Genomic DNA, 21,824 nt, shown 5'->3' with positions numbered 1-21,824 from the left:
CCTGATACCAAAACCAGACAAAGATACTACAAGAAAAGAAAATTACAGACCAATATCACTGATGAATATAGATGCAAAAATCCTCAACGAAATACTAGCAAACAGAATCCAACAACACATTAAAAGGATCATACACCATGATCAAGTGGGATTTATCTCAGGGATGCAAGGATTCTTCAATATATGCAAATCAACCAATGTGATACACCATATTAACAAATTGAATAATAAAAACCATATGATCATCTCAGTAGATGCAGAAAAAGCTTTTGACAAAATTCAACACCCATTTATGATAAAAACTCTCCAGAAAGTGGGCATAGAGGGAATCTACCTCAACATAATAAAGGCAATATACGACAAACCCACAGCAAACATCATTCTCAATGGTGAAAAACTGAAAGCATTTCCTCTAAGATGAGGAACAAGACAAGGATGTCCACTTTCACCACTATTTTTCAACATAGTTTTGGAAGTCGTAGCTATGGCAATCAGAGAAGAATAAGAAATAAAAGGAATACAAATTGGAAAAGAAGAAGTAAAACTGTCACTGTTTGCAGATGACATGATACTATATATAGAGAATCCTAAAAATGCCCCCAGAAAACTACTAGAGCTAATCAATGAATTTGGTAAAGTTGCAGTATACAAAATTAATGCACCAAAATCTCTTGCATTCCTATACACTAATGATGAAAAATCTGAAAGAGAAATTAAGGAAACACACCCATTTACCATTACAACAAAAAGAATAAAATACCTAGGAATAAACCTACCTAGGGAGACAAAAGACCTGTATGCAGAAAACTATAAGACACTGATGAAAGAAATTAAAGATGATACCAACAGATGGAGAGATATACCATGGTCTTGGATTGGAAGAATCAACATTGTGAAAATGAATATACTACCCAAAGCAATCTACAGATTCAATGCAATCCCTATCAAATTACCAATGGCATTTTTTACAGAACTAGAAGAAAAAATCTTAAAATTTGTATGGGGACACAAAAGACCCTGAATAGCCAAAGCAGTCTTGAGGGAAAAAAACAGAGCTGGAGGATTCAGACTCCCTGACTTCAGGCTATACTACAAAGCTACAGTAATCAAGACAATATGGTACTGGCACAAAAACAGAAATATAGATCAATGGAATAGGATAGAAAGTCCAGAGATAAACCCACGCACTTATGGTCAACTAATCTATGACAAAGGAGTCAAGGATATACAATGGAGAAAAGACAGTCTCTTCAATAAGTGGTGTTGGGAAAACTGGACAGCTACATGTAAAGGAATGAAATTAGAACACTCCCTAACACCATACGCAAAAATAAACTCAAAATGGATTAGAGACCTAAATGTAAGACCAGACACTATAAAACTCTTAGAGGAAAACACAGGAAAAACACTCTTTGACATAAATCACAGCAAGATCTTTATTGATCCACCTCCGAGAGTAATGGAAATAAAACCAAAAATAAACAAATGGGACCTAATGAAACTTAAAAGCTTTTGCAAAGCAAAGGAAACTACAAACAAGATGAAAAGACAGCCCTCAGAATGGGAGAAAATATCTGCAAACGAATCAACAGATAAAGTATTAATCTCCAAAGTATATAAACAGCTCATGCAGCTCAATATTAAAAAACAAACAACCCAATCCAAAAATAGGCCAAAGACATAAGTAGACATTTCTACAAAGAAGACATACAGATGGTCAAGAAGCACATGAAAAGCTGCCCAACGTCACTAATTATTAGAGAAATGCAAATCAAAACTACAATGAGGCATTACCTCACACCAATTAGAATGGGCATCATCAGAAAATCTACAAACAACAAATGCTGGAGAGGGTGTGGAGAAAAGAGAACCCTCTTGCACTGTTGGTGGGAGTGTAAATTGATACAGCCACTATGAAGAACAGTATGGAGGTTCCTTAAAAACCTAAAAATAGAATTACCATATGACCCAGCAATCCCACTCCTGGGCATATACCCTGAGAAAGCCATGATTCAAAAAGACACATGTACTCCAATGTTCATTACAGCACTATTTACAATAGCCAGGTCATGGAAGCAACCTAAATGCCCATCAATAGACAAATGGATAAAGAAGATGTGGTACATATATACAATGGAATATTACTCAGTCATAAAAAGTAATGAAATTGGGTCATTTGCAGAGATGTGGATGAATCTAGAAGCTGTCATACAGAGCGAAGTAAGTCAGAAAGAGAAAAACAAATATCGTATATTAACGCATATATGTGGAACCTAGATAATGGTACAGATGAACCGGTTTGCAGGGCAGAAATTGAGACACAGATGTAGAGAACAAACATATGGACACCAAGGGGGTAAAGCGGCAGGGGGGTGGGGGCGTGGTGGTGGGATGAATTGGGAGATTGGGATTGACATGTATACACTAATATGTATAAAGTGGATAACTAATAAGAACCTGCTGTATAAAAAATTAAATTAAATTAAATTTAAGAATTAAAAAAAAGAAAACTTATCACCACAGTAATTATCCATAATGCAATTATTTGCTTAACTTGTCTTTTGCATTAGACTCTTAAATTCCTCAAAGACAAAATAATACCCTCAATATCATTAGTGCCTAAAATACTACACTACCTAGCAAGTATCATTTATTAATATATTCTGAGTGAGTTAGTTAAGGTATACTTTAGGACCAAGATGATAAAGTTTACCATACTAAAGTACTGGAACGGTAGCCAAGGAAGTAGAACATTCCAAGAGGAAAGAGGATGATTAATATAGTCAAACATCACAAAGAAATCAGGGGGGATAAGAAATGAAAAGTACTCATTGGTTTAGCCATTGCGAAGTGATGAACACATTGGCAGTTTCTGAAAAGCACTTAGAATAAAACTATACGTTATCCTGAGCTAAGACATTAACATGGAAATTGAGGGAGATGAGAGCTAGTCACTTGAAAAATATATTAAGAACTACTTATTGAGTGCCTACTAGTGCTATTATTTTACTAAGGAGTCATATAAAAGGAAAAGTAAGTGATGACATATAAGTTTGAAAGAATATTTATTATTCTATAAAAAAAATAATACCCCCAAATTTTACAGATATTTTAGGGTTATGGTAGGTAGAATTCTAAAGGTGCCAGCACATGATTTCTGTCCCTTGGTTATTCAACTAAACACTAATCTGGGTACTGTTGTGAAGGAATTTTGCAGGTGTAATTAAAGTCCCAAATCAGGTGACCTTAAAACACAAAGATTATTTGGGTGGGCCTGACCCAAATGGGTGAAAAGCACTGAAAGCAGAGACTTTCTCCAGATGGTAGCAGAAGAGAAAATTAAATAGATTCAAGCATAAGAAGGATCTGACACACTGTTGCTTGTTTGAAGAAGGTAAAGGAATGCAGGCAGCTTCTAAGAGGAGGGAACTGCCTCAGCTAACAACCAGAAAAAGAATGGAGCCCTCACACCTACATCCTCAAGAAAGTGGATTCTGCCACAAGGAAAATGAGCATGAAATCAGATTCTTCCCTGGAGCCTTCAGATAAGAGCCCAGCCCAGCTGATACATGATTTCAGTCTTTCCAGATTTAAAGCAGAGAACTCAGTTGAACACTCCTGGACTTCTGACCTACAGAAATCATATGATTATTTGTTACACATTAATAGAAAAGTAATAGACATTACCAAATAGCTCCATTATGGATTACATTGTTACCTGTAACATAAATGTTCCACAGGTATTTATTGAGAAAGTACCCTTCCACCAGAACTGTGATATGTGATAATAAGACACCACTTTCTATTTCCCTGACCAAAGACACATATTGAATTTATTTGATTATTAGTGTATTCTTTAAAATTGTGAAAATAATCTTATGTCTCAGAATGAATTTTTAAAATAATAGAATAAACCTCAGTCAGTTAAAATACCTGACCAGTACTTGGGTTCAATGGACATCAGCTGCCACAGAGGGTCATATTAGAATAAGCACAGATTTAGGAACCAAAATATTTAGATTCATATTTTGTGTGAGTCTCACTTTCCTTTCTCTTATAAAATAAGAAAATATCTGTTTTCTCTATTTCACAAAAATTTTTGTTAGGATGACATGGTTGTAAAGCACACCATACAAGTGCAAATAGCTGCTAGTTATGTTTAGCTGCAGCAGTAAAAGATATCACAGGCCAGACCCACGTTTCCTGCCTTTCCTGCATGACTGGGCAGCTGAATAATCACTTTGACCTAGAACCACAGGATGAAAAAAGGCAGAGCCAAACATCATGTAATTAACAGCTGCATTGCATCTGAGCCCCACCTGAATGCTCAAAGGATGCCCACTTCAGCTGTGACACCCTCAGCTTTCACACTGGTCCTCTAGCAGGAGGCCTGTTCACCTGAAGGAAGGACCAATATCTTGTTTTTGTTTTCTTTTGCACAGAGGTGCTTTGCTCTTATTTTCTCTTAAATCCTGGTGCATTGCTTCATCTGCCCAGAGAAGGAAAATTTCTCTTCTCTTAACCCTTAGGTAGGCTAAACAAGTATTTTAAAACATTAACTTCTAATTTTAATTCCATAGAACAACAGTCACCTCAAAACTGTTACATTAAGGTTTTACAAAATCCCATTTCTGCTCTTGAAAGACAATGTCAATAGAATGAGAAGATAAGACACATACTGGGAGAAAATATTTGCAAAAGACACATCTAATAAATTAGTTACACAAAACATGCAAAGGAGTCAAAATTAAACGTTAAGAAAACAAACAATCTGATTAAAAAATGGGCCAAAGACCTTAATAGATACTTCACCAAAGAAAACATACACATGCCAAATAAGTATATGAAAACATGCTTCACATATACGTCATCAGCAAAGTGCAAATTAAAGCAAGATACTACTACATATCTATGAGTGGCCCAAATCCAGGGAAGACTGACAATACCAAATGCTGGTTAGGATGTGGAGCAATGGGAACTCTTATTCATTCATATCTGGTGGCTATTCAAAATGGCACAGCTGCTTCATAAGACATTTTGTCAATTTCTTATAAAACTAAACATACTCTTACCATATGATCCAAGGATTGCACATTTTGTATTTACCGAAGGAGCTGAAAATTTCTGGCCGTACAAAAACCTACACATGGATGTTTATAGCAGCTTTATTTCATCATTGCCAAAACTTGGAAACAACCAAGATGAATTCATCTTCAGATGAGGAATGGATAAACCTCTGGTACATGCTGACAATGGAATATTATTGAGTACAAAAAGAAATGAGCTATCAAGACATAAAAAGACATGGAGGAACCTTCAATCCATATTACTAAGTGAAAGAAGCCAACATGAAAGGTTACATACTGTATGATTTCAACTACATGACATTCTGGAAAAGGTAAAACTATGGAGCCAATAAAAAAGATCAGTGGTAACCAGGGGCAGGGATGGGGAGACATGAACAGGTGGATCACAGAAGATTTTTTTAGTGCATTCAAATTACTCTGTATGATATTATATTGATGGGTTTACGCCATTATACATTTATCCAAAGCCATAGAATAAGGAGTTAACCCCAAATTAAACTATATACTTTGGTTGATTATGATGTGTCAATGTAGGTTCATCAATTGTAACAAATGTATCACTCTGGTGGGGGAATGTTGATAGCAGAGAAAGCTAAGCATGTGCAGGTGCGGAGAATATATGGGAAGTCTCTGTCCATTCCTCTCAATTTTGCTATGAACCTAAAACTGCACTAAAAAAAATAAAGCCTTTAAAAAGATCCTGTTGAAAAAGTATCCAAAATAGAAAATACTTTGATGACATGGCTCATGTTAAAGTAAATGCTTACAAACAATTGTACGCGGAAGGGCTCCCAACTCTATTTAATAGGCACTTAGGCCAAGCAATCAGTAAGTGAATGTGAGCTTTTCCAGACACAGTCTCCCAATATGGCTATAAAATCTTAACCAGTGCTCATTCTTTCTACATACCTGTTTATGATTAGGATTAAATTATATTTTAGAGTGCTCATTGAGGAGTCTCTAAGGCTTCTTTATTACCATCTATAAAATTCAGGATGTTATTCTTTACTGTACTGTTTTACTTAGTAGATGTGTATTAACTCATTTCCCATATGAAATACTAGCAGATAGTAAAAAAAAAAAAAAAAAAAAAAAAAGGAAAGAAAAGATAAAGAACGTAGTAAGTACATATTTAAGATGTTACTTTAGTAAAAATGAACGTTTTCTTTAATAATGATTACAAATAATACAATTTTCATGATATACTTGAACTCATGTATATTTATAAATGAGCTTCTACTTGATACAAATATTATTTGGGCTGAGGTGAGATTTAGAAGCGATCTAAAGTATGGCTTCCGATCAAAATACCTCTGGAGTTGAACTTGATGTTATTTTAAAATAAGTCCCTATTGTTCCTGACAAGCAAATATCATTCTCTCCAGGGATTCTTCCCTTCCTTCTTCTGTACATGGAACCTGTTCTCAAGAAGAACTACACAATATTTTTGGAAACTTTTCAATGTCTCCATCACATCTACTTCAGTATATCAATCCATTTATTCTTTTATTGTAAAACTAATTTTAAACGAGGCTTTATCATTTGACAGTTATTTTATCATCCTTGGGTGACTAAGACCATGCAAATCTAGACCTAGTCTGGTTATTTTGAAAATGAAAATTAACCAGGATGATAACAAATGAACCCACTCATGTATTCTTTATAACACTCATTTAAAAGTAATTTTTCAGCACAGTATTTCCCTTTGAAAATGCTTATTTTCAAAGGGAAATACTGTGCTGAAAAAATATCTAAATGGAAACCACTTGAGTTGATTTTTCTGATGCAAAACATGAAAAATTCAGGTGGAATAGAAAAGACTGGAGTAGTTTAATTACTGATTTGTGATAAAGGACATTATAAAAGAGCATAAACCACAATGAGCTATCAGCCCACATCCACTAGAATGGTTATAGTCAGTATGTAATAATAAATACTGGTCATAATATAGAGTAATCGGAACCCCCATATCGAGTTGTTGTGAATGTAAAATTTAGCCACTTTGGAAAACAGTCTGGCCGTTCATCAAAATTTTAAATATAGTTTCTTTATGACCCCGCAATCCCACTCCTAGGTATATACCCCAAAGAAATGAAAACTCATCCACACAGAAACATTCATATTAATGCTCTTAACAGCATTCTTCAAATGAGGCAAAAAGTGGAAGCAACCCAAACATCTATCAAGTGATGAATGGATAAATAAAATGTAGTATATCCATATAATGGAATCTTTTTTAGCAATAAGGAAGAAGGAAATACGGATACATGCTACAATGTAAATGAACTTTGAAAATATCATGCTAAGTGAAATAAGCCAGTCACAAAGGACCATGGGTTACTACTGATTATTTTATATGAAATACCAATAAAAGGCAAATCTATTGTTATAGACTGAATGTTTATGTCTCCCCAAAATTCAGAGTGGACCACTCATGAGTGAGATTAGCACCCTTATAAAAGAGACTCTGGAGAGATTCCTTGCCCTTGCTACCATGTGAGTACACCACTAGGAGACAGCTATCTATGAACCAGGAAGTGGGTTCTCACCAGACACCAAATCTGTTGGCCCCTTGATCTCGGATTTCCAGCCTCCAGAACTGTGAGAAAGAAATGTTTGCTGTTTAAAGCACTCAGTTTATGATATTTTGTTACAGCAGCCTAAACAGACTAAGACATCTACAGAAACACAAACTAGATTAGTCGCTTCTTGGGTTGAGGCATGGGGAAGGGGGGGTAGAGGGTGATGACTAAGGGGGACAGGATTTCTTTTTGAAGTAATGAACATATTCTAAAATCGATTGTGGTGATTGATGCACAGCTCTGAATTTACTAAAACTCATTAAACTATACACCTTAGAAAGGTGAATGGTATGGTATGTAAATTATTTCTAAATGAAGTTTTAATATTTTAAAAATTTCTTATACTTTCTGAGGGCAAAAGAAAGAGAGAGCATAATTTCATTTTACATAGCTTTATTTTCTAACATGAAGTATTCCTAAATTTTAATATTTATAGTTCACTCATGAGCATGTTGGAATCTTTTAAAATGTATATATAAGCTGGGTATACTATACTAAATTTTAGTATAGTATATATAACACTAAACTTGGGGCAATTTGTACCTTTCATTTATTTCTCAACATTTAAAGAAAGACTTCATTTTCTTGACAGTAGTCCATTTTCCTAAAGTTTTATTCTAATTTCATTTGAAGACAGTTATGTACATCTTTTTGAACTCAGAGATAATTGTTGATATTTATGCTTTTTAAAAAAAACTTAGGTGTTTAGCACAATGCAATGTTCTGGATGAGGATGGAACAATGGCCTTCCTCAGTTGTATATCATGTATGTCTCTTGAAAAGAACTTAGACCTGCTTGTTGAAATTCCAAGAGCTATTCTTTTGCTATAAAATTTCTAAGTGTTAATTGAAGCTTGAGGAAGGTTGTTATATTGATAAAATTATTCAAGCCAAATGTTAGATTTTCATTTCTTCTCTTTATTTTCCTAAACTGCTCCACTGTATATGAAGTATTCTTCTTCTACTTAAGTAAGGCATAAGCACATGACAAAGCAAGTCTCACAATTAAGAAGAGAACCAAATATTTTGACTCAGTGATGCAGACTAAGTGTTCTGTGATGCCAATTTTCCACCACTATGTGGGGATTAAAGTAAAGAAAAAGGTATAAGCTTTATTCACTGCATCTGACAATGAGTAATTGTATCTACTTCATGCTATGTACTCCGCTAGATCATGGCATAAAAAATAGAAATCATGAAAGCCCTGCTCCAGAGAAAGTCTCAGCATAAATCTTCATGTATAAGTGACATCTTTCCTATGGTACATAATGTAAAGAAATTTACCATTTTCTGAAGCAGCAACTGTGATGTTGTACCATGGAGTTTCTTCTCTATCAAGAACCTTGGTAGTCTTAATGGTTCCAGTGTTGGCATCAATGTTGAAAAACCTGTCATCTTCAGCATTGTAGTCGATAAAGTATCTAGAGAAAAAAAAAAAAAAATTGGTTACTCTTTTACTTGATGCTATAATGAAGAAAAGAAAACTGAACCAAGGGAGGTATTAAATCTAATATACTCAAATATTGAAATGTGTATTTTTACTTCCCATATTTGGCCCTTAAGATTTGCCCACCTGTTTTATATTTGCATAGAAATGATATCAATTATTTTTCTGTCAGTCTTTAATTAAGGTTTAATTCAATTACTAATTCAAAAAGTTAAAAAACAAAACACTAAACTCCATGAATAGAATAGTAGGTAGTAGATAGCAAAAACACAGTAATTAATAAGGGAAGGATTAAGAAAACTGCCTCTGTGAAGACCAGAGTACATGGGGAAAAAAATTAAACCTTTAATGAAACTTCTCATTGCTATATGTACAATGTTTTTAGGATAACAGATGTCAAAGATTAATTTATCTTGGAATTTCATCATGGCTGAGGTTTGAAGATAAATACAAAATGAAAAACAAAACATTTTAATTAATGACCGTTGTGTCTCCATCACCTAGCACCTTGCTTAGTCAAAGAATGAGAAAATAAACAGGAAGTAGTTTGCATCCTTAGCCACAAATCTTCTTCCCTCACTAGTTCATGTAATTTTGTAGGGCTCTCTTCTATTAGGTTTGGCCTCCAGCTTACTTTGACAATAGAATGAGTTGAAAGTGATGGTGTTCTGTTCCACATTTGGGTCTAGATTTCATGAGACTTTAAATGTTTCCTCTTATGCTCTGCCACTACCATAAGAAGCACATTCCAGGGCTAGTCCACTGGTTCCCAGAAGAAAGATGAGCCCCAAGGGCAGAATTGCCCATCCTAGAGTAGAGCTACCTAGTAAATGAGCAAATGTAGGAATGAATGCCCTGGAGATGAGCAGACTTGGCAAAGAGAAGTCAGCCTAGTTCAGTTGATCCTCAGCTAACTCACAGACACATATACCATGGTTATACATGACTTTTTTCTATACCCTGAGTTTTGGGGTTTTACATTATTCAGCAATGGTTAATTAACATAAATGTGAATAAATAATACAGTCAACAATCATCATATGTTCTAGAAATGTTCCAAACTATTCCTAAAACAATTTAATGAGTTTTTTTTTCTCCTCAAACCTCTAATACTTCTTCCCTCATCATTAATCTTAGCTTAAGTGACATTTCATCTACACCTGAAGAAAAAAAGATGAACTATTATGTGAAAAGTGCAAGGGGCAGAATACTTGAATATAGGGAACTAAAGTGCAAAGATCCAAATTAAAGAAAGAGCTTGACTTGGTTTAAAAACAGATAGGTGTTTCAATGTAGCTGGCAGAATGAATGAAGTGGAGGGCTAGGGCATAGGACGAGCAAGTCCTATAGCACATGGTTAAGAGTTTTAAATTTTTTACAAAATCAATGGGAAAACATTTTTAACAAAGGGAATAATGGATCTATTTACATTCTGGAAAAATGACAGTGGCTGCTTTGAATCTTGGATTGTAGAATGTTAAAAACAATTCAGAAAAGAAATGATGTCATCATGGAAAAAAATGGAAAAATTAGAAGAAAATGAAGTGTATAAAATAGTGCTATATATTGACTACAACCTATAAAGCTTTTTGTTGTAGTGGCATTGGTAAAAAGAAGAAATTACAAATGACTCAATTTTTGTGTTGTATCTGTATATTTGATCTAGCACGTAATTAATAAGCCCATTCATGGAGCTGGATAAAAAGTTAGGGGAAAGATTCCCTTTGGGAGAAAAAGAGTTTGGGAGAAGTCAATGATTTTGACATGTTATATCTTAGATGTCAATTAAATAAACGTATGGAATAAAAAGAAGAAAATTAGAAATGGGTGTGGAGTTCAAGTGTACTTTCTGAATGAACAGGAAATATAAATTTGAGATAGATCAGCCTAAATGTAAAGTAATGGGAACAATCTCATCTGGGAGAGAATTGTAAGAGAAAAGGAAGGGAAAGATTGAGCAGTACAGCACCCAATCTTTTGAGTCTAAAGCAGTCCATCATCTGAATAGGAGAAGGTACCAGCGAAAGGAGAGGAACAGCCCAGGGGAGAAGGAAAACTGGGAGGGAGAGGAGGCATAGAAGTCAAGAAAGGAGTGTTCTAAGTGGACAGCTGAGGTAAATTTTATTAAGTTGAGTGAGGTTAGTAAAGGCTGAATTGGATTTGACAGGATGGAAACCATTGGTTAATTTGAAAAGAGTAGTTGCAATAAAATATGAAAGGATGGGAGTTTTACTGTAGTGGATTCAAAAGTATATTGAATGTGAATATAGGAAGCTCATGAGTCCTGAGACTTTATCAGATAACAGCACCTGAAGGAAAGATGAGAAAAATGGTGCCTTATGTCATCAGAGAAGTGGGTTCAACAAATTAATGTTTTTCTGATATGGGAAATATTAGTCACTGTCTTTGCTGAAGAAAATAATAATTTTGAAAGAGGGAGGAAAAAAAGGGGACTTCCCTGGCAATCCAGTGGTTAAGATTCCACACTTCCAACGCGGGGGTGGGGGTTCGATCCCTGGTCAGGGAACTGAGATCCCACATGCCATGTGGTGCAGCCAAAAAAAAAAAAAAAGGGGGGGGGGGATATCTAAAAAAAGAAAATTCATGAGAAGGTGAACAGACTGGGTTCCAGAGCACAAATATAAGGATTTCCACTGAAAGTAACAGAGACACTTCTTCCATTTTAACATGAGGAAAATCTCAGAAGATAGGTGATTGTGGTGATGGAAATATTACAAACTTCATCATACATTCTAGAACAGAGTATAAGCATAACTGAAATACAACTTGTGCCTTGCATCGGCATACGGTGTTAACAGGGTACCTAGAACATATTGCTCAGGTATAAACCTCATAACAACCTGTGGACACACATGCGCAAACATAGCAGAAGATATTAATAGCACCACAGAGATCCAAGTTATAGAGCATCCCAAGAAATCTAGGAGCTCATTTAATGAAAATAACACCTGACAAAAACAGAATACATCACTTGAAACTGTGTGATCAAAACAAGGAATTGGCTATTTTGTGTACCGGTTGTTCTAATAATAAATAGAGGTTAATTAAAGAAAATTCAACATGCAAAATCAATTTAAATGAGAAAAGATAGGAGTACAAAGCAAATGTGATTCAAAGAGACACGCGATCCAGACACCACAGAATAGTGGTAAAGAGGTATGCCATCGGGCTTTCCCAAAGCACTAGGCCATGGTGCACTGAAACTGATTCACTTTCTTTGACTTGAGCTTATATCACAAAAAAACCTTCTCATAATATCCTCCCCCAGGGTCCTGACGCCGATGAAGTCTGAATTGCTAAGGAGATGTGAGAAATCTTGTCACACGAAAAGAATAACATGCTTTAAAATGTAATCAGTTGGCAATCTGGTTATTATATCATCTAAAGAAACCTGTCTTCAAGACACTTTCCATTTTTGGGTAGTTTAAGAATAATGGTTCCTGAATTCTAAAGTTGGACCTAAAATTGAAAAATATTATTCAACTTCAATGTGTCCTGCAGCAACTATCAGCAAAGCTCAGATTACATTGTTATCAATGCAACCCTGTGTAATATAGAAGAACATGCCTCATTTTAGAAATCTGATCACTCCACAGCTGTCAGTCTGGAAGAAAATGGGTTTTCTTCTGTCTATAAGCTAAATTAAGACTTTGAAAATGTACAGCCTCTTTATCAGAACAATCCCCTCTCCCTTAGGCACTTCACACAGAGCTTTCTAACATTAAGTGCTAGTACTTGTGGTTAAATACTTTTAGAATACATATTTTTTTATTTGAATTTGAAAAATATATAACCTATGTTTAAATGGTAGGTATAATGTGAGGCATGTGTCCTCAGACTCAAGTTATTTACTTCTTAGTTTTCTATATGACCTAACTCCCTTGGGAAATCTGCAACATAAGGGCTAGATATTAGGGCAATGCTTTGAGCCAAAAAGTCTTATTCATGGAATTGCAATTGAATTTCGACTCAAGGAGAACTAAATAGTTCTGCTTAAGTACCCTTCGATTTCTGCCTAGCCATAGTAATAAAAACACAGAAAAAGGGAAAACAGAAATGTGAAAGAAACTATTCAAAACTATTTGGGTGGGGGGGGGGTTATATGTACAATGATCCAGTGCTAATTATTTAAAATTAAGGAGTTACATGGGTCCATAAAACTGTTTATCAAAAAAAAAAAAAATAGATAAAATATTCTCAGTAGGTAACTTTTCAAAATATTTTTGTAATAAAATACATTTATTTCCTTCACAAACCTTCAAAAAGTAAACACAACATCTTAATACTTCATTAACTTATATATATATATTAAGGTTTTTTGCAAATGTTAATATTAATTTGACATCCTTAGATATATCCAGCAAATATAAAATAAAGTAACCATTTGCCTAGGTGATATAGGTTCTAAATCAGAATTGATTATGAAGCCTAAGGAATTAGAGTTTTGAGAATTTTTTTAAAATATCTTAGTTCATAGCTATCAAAAATGAACCAATGTAAATTGAGGCTATAGTGTATATAACTGGGTAAGATGTTTAAAGATATTCTTCAAATTCTACTTTCCCCCTTAACATAAGACTATATAGAGATGATATTTGAGAATGGGAGGAAACACTTATACACATTTATAAGTTATTTACAAAAGCAAACTGATATGAGATAATAAAGGCTAACACTTATGGATCCCTCACAGTGTACTATATTGTGCTTTAAGTGTGTTCTAAACATTAGTTTATTACATACCCAGAACAACTGGATGAGATAGGTACTATTAATAGACACTTTTTTATAGAGGAGAAAACCGATGCACAGGGTGATGGAGAATTTTATTCAACATCAAAGAGCTAGTTAGTGCAAGAGATTAAAAATAAATACAGTCAATTAAGAAATATTGGGAATTCCCTGGTGGTCCGATGGTTAGGATACCTTGCTTCCACTGCAGGGGGTGCAGGTTTGATCCCTGGTCAGGGAACTAAGATCCCACATGCTCCAGGGCATGGCAATCAATCAATCAATCAATAAATCAATAAATAAATAAATGCAAGCACATTAAAAAATAAAACAAAACAAAACAAAAAATAACTTGTCCCCAAAACAAGTTTAAAAAATTAAGAAATATTTATAAGACCTTTTTTTAAAGTAGACAATATTTGAAGCTTTACCCATTCATTCAACAGATATTTATTTGAAGGAGTACAAGAAAGGAACAAGAAATATTTAAAAGAGAGGAAATAGCAAGACCTGAGAATTATTTAGACATGATTTAGTTAGGGAAACAAGTAGGCAAAAAAGAAAAAGGAAGTGTTTGCAAGGTAATACTGATTGATGCTCAGAGAGTTTAAAATCAGAGGTCAGAGTAAAATTCTAAGCAATTCAAGTCTTCAGGGAAAACATGGGTGTGATCAGTCTTGAAGGATAAGTAACAGGAGAGATGTGCATTAGAGATTATCTAGAAAGTATAAAATTTAGTAATTTCAGATGAGAGAGAGACAGAGATATCTTAGCTCTGGTTTGTGAACTGTGGTGGCATTTTTCAGACCACTATTATTCTGGTATTAGACTAGTAAGAGAGGAAGAAAGAGAGAGGCTTCATGTTGAGATTGTAGGTAGGATACAGACAGAAGTTCCCTCCTTCACTCCCACATTAATGCCCCAGTCAACATTACTACCCCTACACAGTGTTACACTAGAGTAGAAGAACTTACTTTAAAATAAAATATTCTTTGATATGGAATGAATATTGATTCAATCATATCATCAACTAAACCAATGAGAGAATGCTTGAGAGAGAGATTAGAGGTGGTTGGTGGGGAAAAATTCAACCCACAGTGAACTTCTGCATAGGTTGGTTTTCGAAGATTAATAGACGAAAAGAATGCCAAGGAAGGTTTACCCAAAACAAATTTCCCAATTTTCAGATATCATAGAGGTAATAACCTCTTCAGCCCACTGAAAAACATCTCCTACATTATTTTCCTCAGTGTATAATAAACTGTAGATCCTGGCCTTGATTCATTCACTACGTAAAGATGAAGTCTATGGAAATTTTTTCCTAAAATAGATCCATCATACTGTGAAAATGGCATGGATCAATAGTAAGAGAATAAACACAGGCTTGGAAACCAAGTAAACGTGATGTTCATCACAGATAAAACCACTTATTAGCCCTATGACCTTAAGGAATGTATCACCTCTCTGAGCTTTCTTTGTTAGCATAATGGAGATACCACCTACATCATAATTTTATTTTGACAATAAAGTGAGGTAATATATGAAAGTATTTTATGCTTGAGTATCAAGTGATATGCCTCAGTAGATAACTGTTACTTGTCTTAATGTCTCTTAGGATGGTTTTCTCTTTTTTTCCTTTCTTGGAAAACTTGGGTCTATTTTGTTGAGACACTTCAAAAACAGTAAATGCTTTTTTTGTTTTTCATTTCTTTGTTTGTTTGTCTTTTTCTTCCGGCAAAGTATGTGAACACAGTGGGATCTGAATAAGGGTTACTATTGAATGAACAAGAGTCTCCATACAAATAGCATGAACTGCTGTCCATTTCTAAAAAAAAGAAATCTGTCAGAAAACTAAATTATTTTTAATTTCCTCCTCCATGCACATGAGTCAACTTTCATTTGGAAAGTTTATGAGAATAAAGCTCTTTTTCATCCACCTGAATAGCATAGGTGTATGACTTTGCCTCATAAGCGAATGAATAATCTAACCAGGCATTCAACAAATATAAAGAAGAACCTGTTAATACCTAATGTAAAATTAAGTAAGGCATTTCATTGTAGTCTTTACTTCTTTTGTAAATATTTTGGTGGAAATAATCGGGCCAGTAAATCATTATGCTTTACTTATCAAGAGCAGTATGTTTTCATATAGAGATTACGATTTTATAGATTCCTAACGTTATCCTTTATACATATTCTTAATATTGTGTTTGAAATTTGTTATAATAACTCAGGAAATAAACTTTTTTTTTACAGTGTGTACTTAGTTTGTGTTTTCCTTTCATTGAGAGATATCTAAATATTGCAAGAAGGACAAATAAATGTACACTGTTTACAGTATTTCATTTAACTTATAGTTCTCAGACTAATTTTTAGTTGTAATACAATTATCATTTTTAACGCCCATTTCTTTAGACCTCATGTTGAATCTAAGAAAAAAAGCCACTCCATAGTACATCTAGCTGATGCTTTAGACAAATCTACAGCATATGTGACCAAAAGGGTTAGTACGAGAGTGGAAATATTGAGGCAGATTCAAGGGCTACTCTAATATGATGATTACAGCACATTATAACCCGACCACCACTATAAGCTCACCACATCCTCCATGAAGTAGGTGTCAAGATAATATCTACTGGGTTGGCCAAAAAGTTCGCTTGGGTTTTTCTGAAGGGAAAAACCTGAACGAACTTTTTGGCCAAACCAATATACTAAATGCTACTTAGGAAATTGTATGATCAATGATCAATAAGATGTTACCTATGGGGGATTGATAATCTCCTGGCTATAGACCAGAGGAAGTGCAATTAAGCTTGTGCCAGCTCAGATTTGTCCACTAGTCCTTTAGAGCCCTCTAATTTGACAATTCCATATTCAAACCCTGACTAATTTCACGCTGGCAGAGAAATAGGTCCTTTTAACACAGGAGATCTTGCAAAGTTGCCACTATAGTTTATAAACCTGGGTTACAATTTTTATTCCTACAACTACTCTCTGTTCTGTCATTCAATATATGCACCATTTCATAGTTCTAGTAAATACGTTTTAGTGCAATGGGCAAAGTGAAAAGAAAATGCATTACATTGAAATAAAATGAAAATTTATTGTTAAAATTAGAATTTGTGGGCAAACAAATAGGCAGACAAGTTATGACCGCAGGAAGCAGTCAATCTCAATAATGATTACCTCTATTCAAGTATTTTCTTCAACAGAAGCTACTTTAAACAAATTACCCAGTTCATCATTTGACACTCAATTTCCCTTTGATTATATAGGCATAGATTCAAGATAATTATTAGTCATGTTAAAGTACATTAGAAAAGTTATTTTTCACTTCGATAACAAAATTTCAGTCCTCAGAGGCACTTATTATTTTCATTATAGTCTGTCCATATCACCATAAAAATTAATTTAAAACTTATGTAATGGAAATCTATTTTTACAGTGATTTACTTTGAGAAACATCTGTTGGTTAAAAGTGTAGAAGATGTCTTTCAGTTGTCACACTTTTGATACTTGTACATACAGAATGTGAGTGGTTAAGCAAATATATTTGAGATTTTGCCTCCCAAACAGCTGTTTTTGTAAGTTTTACTGACTATGATCAATAGATGGGATAAAGTTTAATCAATATACACCCTTTGGGATATTATAGCAGCTTGGCCTTATCTTTAATTTAACAAAAAGTCACACACCAGCAGTATACCTGTAGTATAGCTATACTGAAAAAATGAATAATTTTTTTATTCATTAAAAAAATTTAAGATTCCCTTAGCTCACTTTGGGGATGCAATTTATTCCACAAGTCATGCATCCAGAAAATAATCTTTCTAAAAAAAAATAGAACATAGGGATCATTTGTCACTTGGTAGTGTATTGTGTTTAATAAAATGGGCAGCACACACATAGCACAAAGATATTTTGGAAAGCTTTTTAACTTCCTGAACCAAAACCTCGATCCAAAGAAACAAAAGCACCTAAAGAAGTAAAATCTCTACACAAGAAAATATGTTTCTGCCTGTTATTTATGCCTCTAAGTAATTAAGATTTTTAAAATTCCAGTAATCTTGAGTTCTGGAAATGCTATGGAACCATTTTAAGCATTTTTTTAAAATTTCTTTGAAAAATTTACATGAAAGCTATTTGGATGTTTTAGTCTCCAGTCAGTAGACTAACAGACGTCACTAAGCCTGGATTTAGGCATTCATTCCAGGGCTAAATGAGTTACACATGCCCACCCGGGAAATAGGTTCTCCTTCTGGTGTCAGGACTCTGACTCGGGGTGGTTACCGTCACATTCTAGGCTGTTAGGTAAATTTGAGCCCCAAATGGAAAAATGTTCAGGGGTCTTCTGTATCTTTATTGAAGCATGGTGAAAGTGACCACATTCTATCCAATCGCTATGGTTAGTTAGCTGTGTGATTGGGAGACAGTCACTCAGGCATCTCGGTCTATGATATCTTCATTTCTGTTAAGAACGGGATTGTCTTGGTCATCTTTAGGTCCCTTCACATTCTCAAATGCCATAGTCACATGACGTTTCACAGTAAAGTATTGGTCAATCTAAATGTGCTAACTTTGTCATCTGCAATGTGATAAATGACAAAACACAAGTCAAAGACAGACTTCCGGTTTTAAATGGAAGCCTGCTTTCTATCTGAACTCAGTTTGCATGAAGTATCCTTAATGAGTTATCTCCTTTGTATCAGAAGACTATGACAGTTTTGAGGAGGGTATATTAAGGTTTTCTATTAAAGGTCCAATTAAGATATTTTGACTTTCACTAAGCTAAACTTTTATAAGTCAATTTGGTCTATAGAATAAAAACTCAGTTTAATATGAATATATTTTGTTACACATTTTCTGAGTATTCTTGTCTTTCTTTTCAGAAGTTTGAATCCTGTATTCAAACTTCCTTAATCAAAAATTTTTACTTTCTTTTTCAAGTTTGCCATATGACCTTGTCATTATTTTGAAATATCTATTTTTTGCTATTATAACATCCCAAATTAATGAGGTATTCCTAACTGCCATCTCATCATGAGCTATGTGAAACTTTCAGAAATGTGTAAGAAAACAACACACTAATAAGGATGCCATGAATATACTGGAATCATTTATTCTCTGAGGCTACAATTAAACTCCAAACAGGATGAGTAATGACTTCTAATTCTCTGCAAATATTCTTTTTTTTTTAAAGATATTTTAGAAAGATTTTTTTTAATTTAGCAAATATTTCCAAACCTGATCACAATTTTATTTCTTATGTTAGCATATATATTGGCTATTGTTTCCTAAATAATGTCAAGGTAAGCATTTGAAAAATTTTGCAAGATTTTTTAATATTTCTTTCTGATGGCTTTAAAGTTACTATACAAAGAAAATATTAAAATTTTTACCAATAAATAAATGTATAGATAAATGCAGATTATAAATCACAGTAGAAAAGAAGTAAAGATCGGGGGATATACTTACTCATATAAATTCATACTAAGGCTCTTCATCCTATGAGAATTATTAATTGAGGGCTTCAATAATTTTCTTTATGTTGCACTAAATCAAGTGGCATAAGTCTTTGACTTTACAATATGGAGAAACTCTAAAATAAATAACAGTTTTTTTCGTGAGATGCTAGAGTTAAAAATGGAATTCTCTTCAGCATCTCTTTTTCCCAGAGTATGAAACACATCTGAACATGGGAAACATTAGTTTCCTACTTTGTGGTATCAGGCTTCTGTAAATGCAGTTTATTATTATTATTAGTTGAAATATACAAGAGGCAGATTTGGGGGCTTTAAAAAAACAGGGTTTTTGTAGTAAAGCAAAACTGGGTTTAAATTCTGGATCTGCCACTTTATCACTATGTAAATTTGGCCAAATTACCTGTCTGTACCTTAGTTTCTTCATCTATAGAATGGGACTAATATTGCTGACTCATTAGGGTTGTTACAAGGGTTTGGGGCAGGCTGTTACAAACCCCTGGCCCACAGATAGCAAGCAGCAAATGGTCACTGTTTTTAATAGCCACATGATATAGGGTCACATTTTCAGAAAACTCTCCTGCTTCTCGTGTCCATCATAGGACTGCTCATCTGTCAGTAGCTACTCAGGAAATTCCTGAATTCCATTTCCAATATGCCAGCAAGTGAGCACAGCCAGTTTAAATCAAGGTTTCTTCACTACTGGTAAACAGCCTGGTTCTGATTTTATTTTTAAGAAAGTTGATGATGATATTGCTGTAAATTGCATATCCTTGTTTTGAGTTAAAAAAGACAAAAGCTAGACATGACATGCTCTTAGAAATCTGAAGAATCTTACTAATAGTTTAGAAAATGGAAATACAAAAGAAAAGTCAGGAAGCTTTTCACAAATGCCTGTAAGACTCAAACTCCCTTTCATTATCAATTCTACCGACTTGCAGTTAATTGCATTTCAGGGCACATGGCAAGGTACATCTCTCAATGTGCGCCTCCTTAATCAGTACAAACATTTGGTCCCTGGGAAAGGTGGAAGTATGAGGGTTACTTTTGTATTTGTTAATGTTTTCTGCTTTATTCACTGTTTGCACCTAGAGGCCCATGTAAATGACACACTTTTGTTAAAATCAAGAACAAATATTATGTAAGTTATGCCCCCAAACACCAGCTATGGAGACTGATTATTTTAAGGCAGCTTTGGAAGGATTCATTTTAGTTGTCTAACCAAAACAAAGCAGAAAGAATAATGTACATGCTAATGGATTTGTGTTTCTCAATATTTGCATTTAAAGACAATATACCCGTCACCTTTACATAGCAACAACTGGGCGAATGTGTGTAACATAGCTGGTGTTCAATTAAATGCTCCCAATAATATAGAGCAATTACCAAGGCAATTAACAATATAATGGAACCATTATACATAAATTTTTTTTTGTAGTTTTTTACTAAATGAAACATATGTTGAAACATTCACATGAATACACATATGTGTGAAACATACATGCTGGTATGTATTTCCCAAAAGTATGTTTTCCAAATTTCTTTCCATGAGTATAATTAGCACCCCCATTTTACCAATGTACTACCCAGTTTGGTTTACTCTGGGTGAGGGTTTTTCAAACTCAGCACCACTGATATTCTGGACCAGATAATTCTCTGTTGTGGGGACTCATTTGTGAGCTGTAGGATGTTCAGAACCATCCCTGACCTCTACCTACAAATGATGGTAGCATTCCACACGCAGTTGTGACAGCCAAACACGTCTTCAGACATTGTCAAATGTCCCCCGGTAGGGGGGATTTTGCCCTTGGGTGACCACTGTTTTATGTGGAATAGGTTTTTTTTTTTCTGGTATGTTGGGATATATAGAGCAACATTGAAACAAGTTTGTCCCTGACCTCAATTTTTCCTCCTTTGGTCTACCTTTTTGGAACATATATTCCACCCTTTACAGCATTCTGAAATTTCATTATTATTTATTTTGAAATGCAAATCTTCCTATCACTGTTTCTTATTAAACTGACTTATGCATCTCTGATTTATCTTTTCCCCCCACTGACACTGCTGTCAGGATAAATTTCCAAGATGTCAGCTTGGAAAGCCTTTTCCAAGCGCAAAGCGCAAAGCCTTTTCATGATCTCTCTAAAGCATCTTTTTACAACCTCATTATTTGCTATTCCCACACAGGTAACCTAAGCTCCTTGTGTACACAACAAACTGCAGTTATGTTCTCTGTTCTTCACCTGTCTAATCCTTAACCTGGGTTTTGAGCTTCAATTCAATCTTCCTCAACTCATTCCCTCCGGAAGATGTCAGGCATACTTATTCCCTACGTATGTATCAGACTTTTATCACCCTTATCAAAGAATGTAAATTTTTTCTCTCCACTGGACTTCAAGCTGCTCTGTGTGTGTGTGTGCATGTGTTTAATTTCTTTATCCTGAGGAATATCATAATATTTGCATATAATAAGGTG

The 21,824-nt window shown here is 34.4% G+C and overlaps 1 protein-coding gene across 8 annotated transcripts in view; it reads right to left on the bottom strand.

Moving 5' to 3' along the window:
* The window catches only part of CDH18 (cadherin 18), a 988,723-nt gene that overhangs the window by 63,355 nt on the left and 903,544 nt on the right, over positions 1-21,824 (bottom strand). For all 8 annotated transcript variants that reach the window (XM_082453751.1, XM_082453750.1, XM_082453747.1 and 5 more), the window contains one exon: positions 8,954-9,090. In XM_082453751.1, the coding sequence (XP_082309877.1) occupies positions 8,954-9,090 (137 nt within the window). The remainder of the gene's footprint in view (positions 1-8,953; positions 9,091-21,824) is intronic.

Source organism: Balaenoptera physalus, assembly GCF_965194825.1.
Source record: "Balaenoptera physalus genome assembly, chromosome: 3".
Lineage (NCBI taxonomy): Eukaryota > Metazoa > Chordata > Mammalia > Artiodactyla > Balaenopteridae > Balaenoptera > Balaenoptera physalus.
The sequence above is the reverse complement of the archived record's forward strand: the minus strand, read 5'-3'. Positions and strand labels throughout refer to the sequence as shown.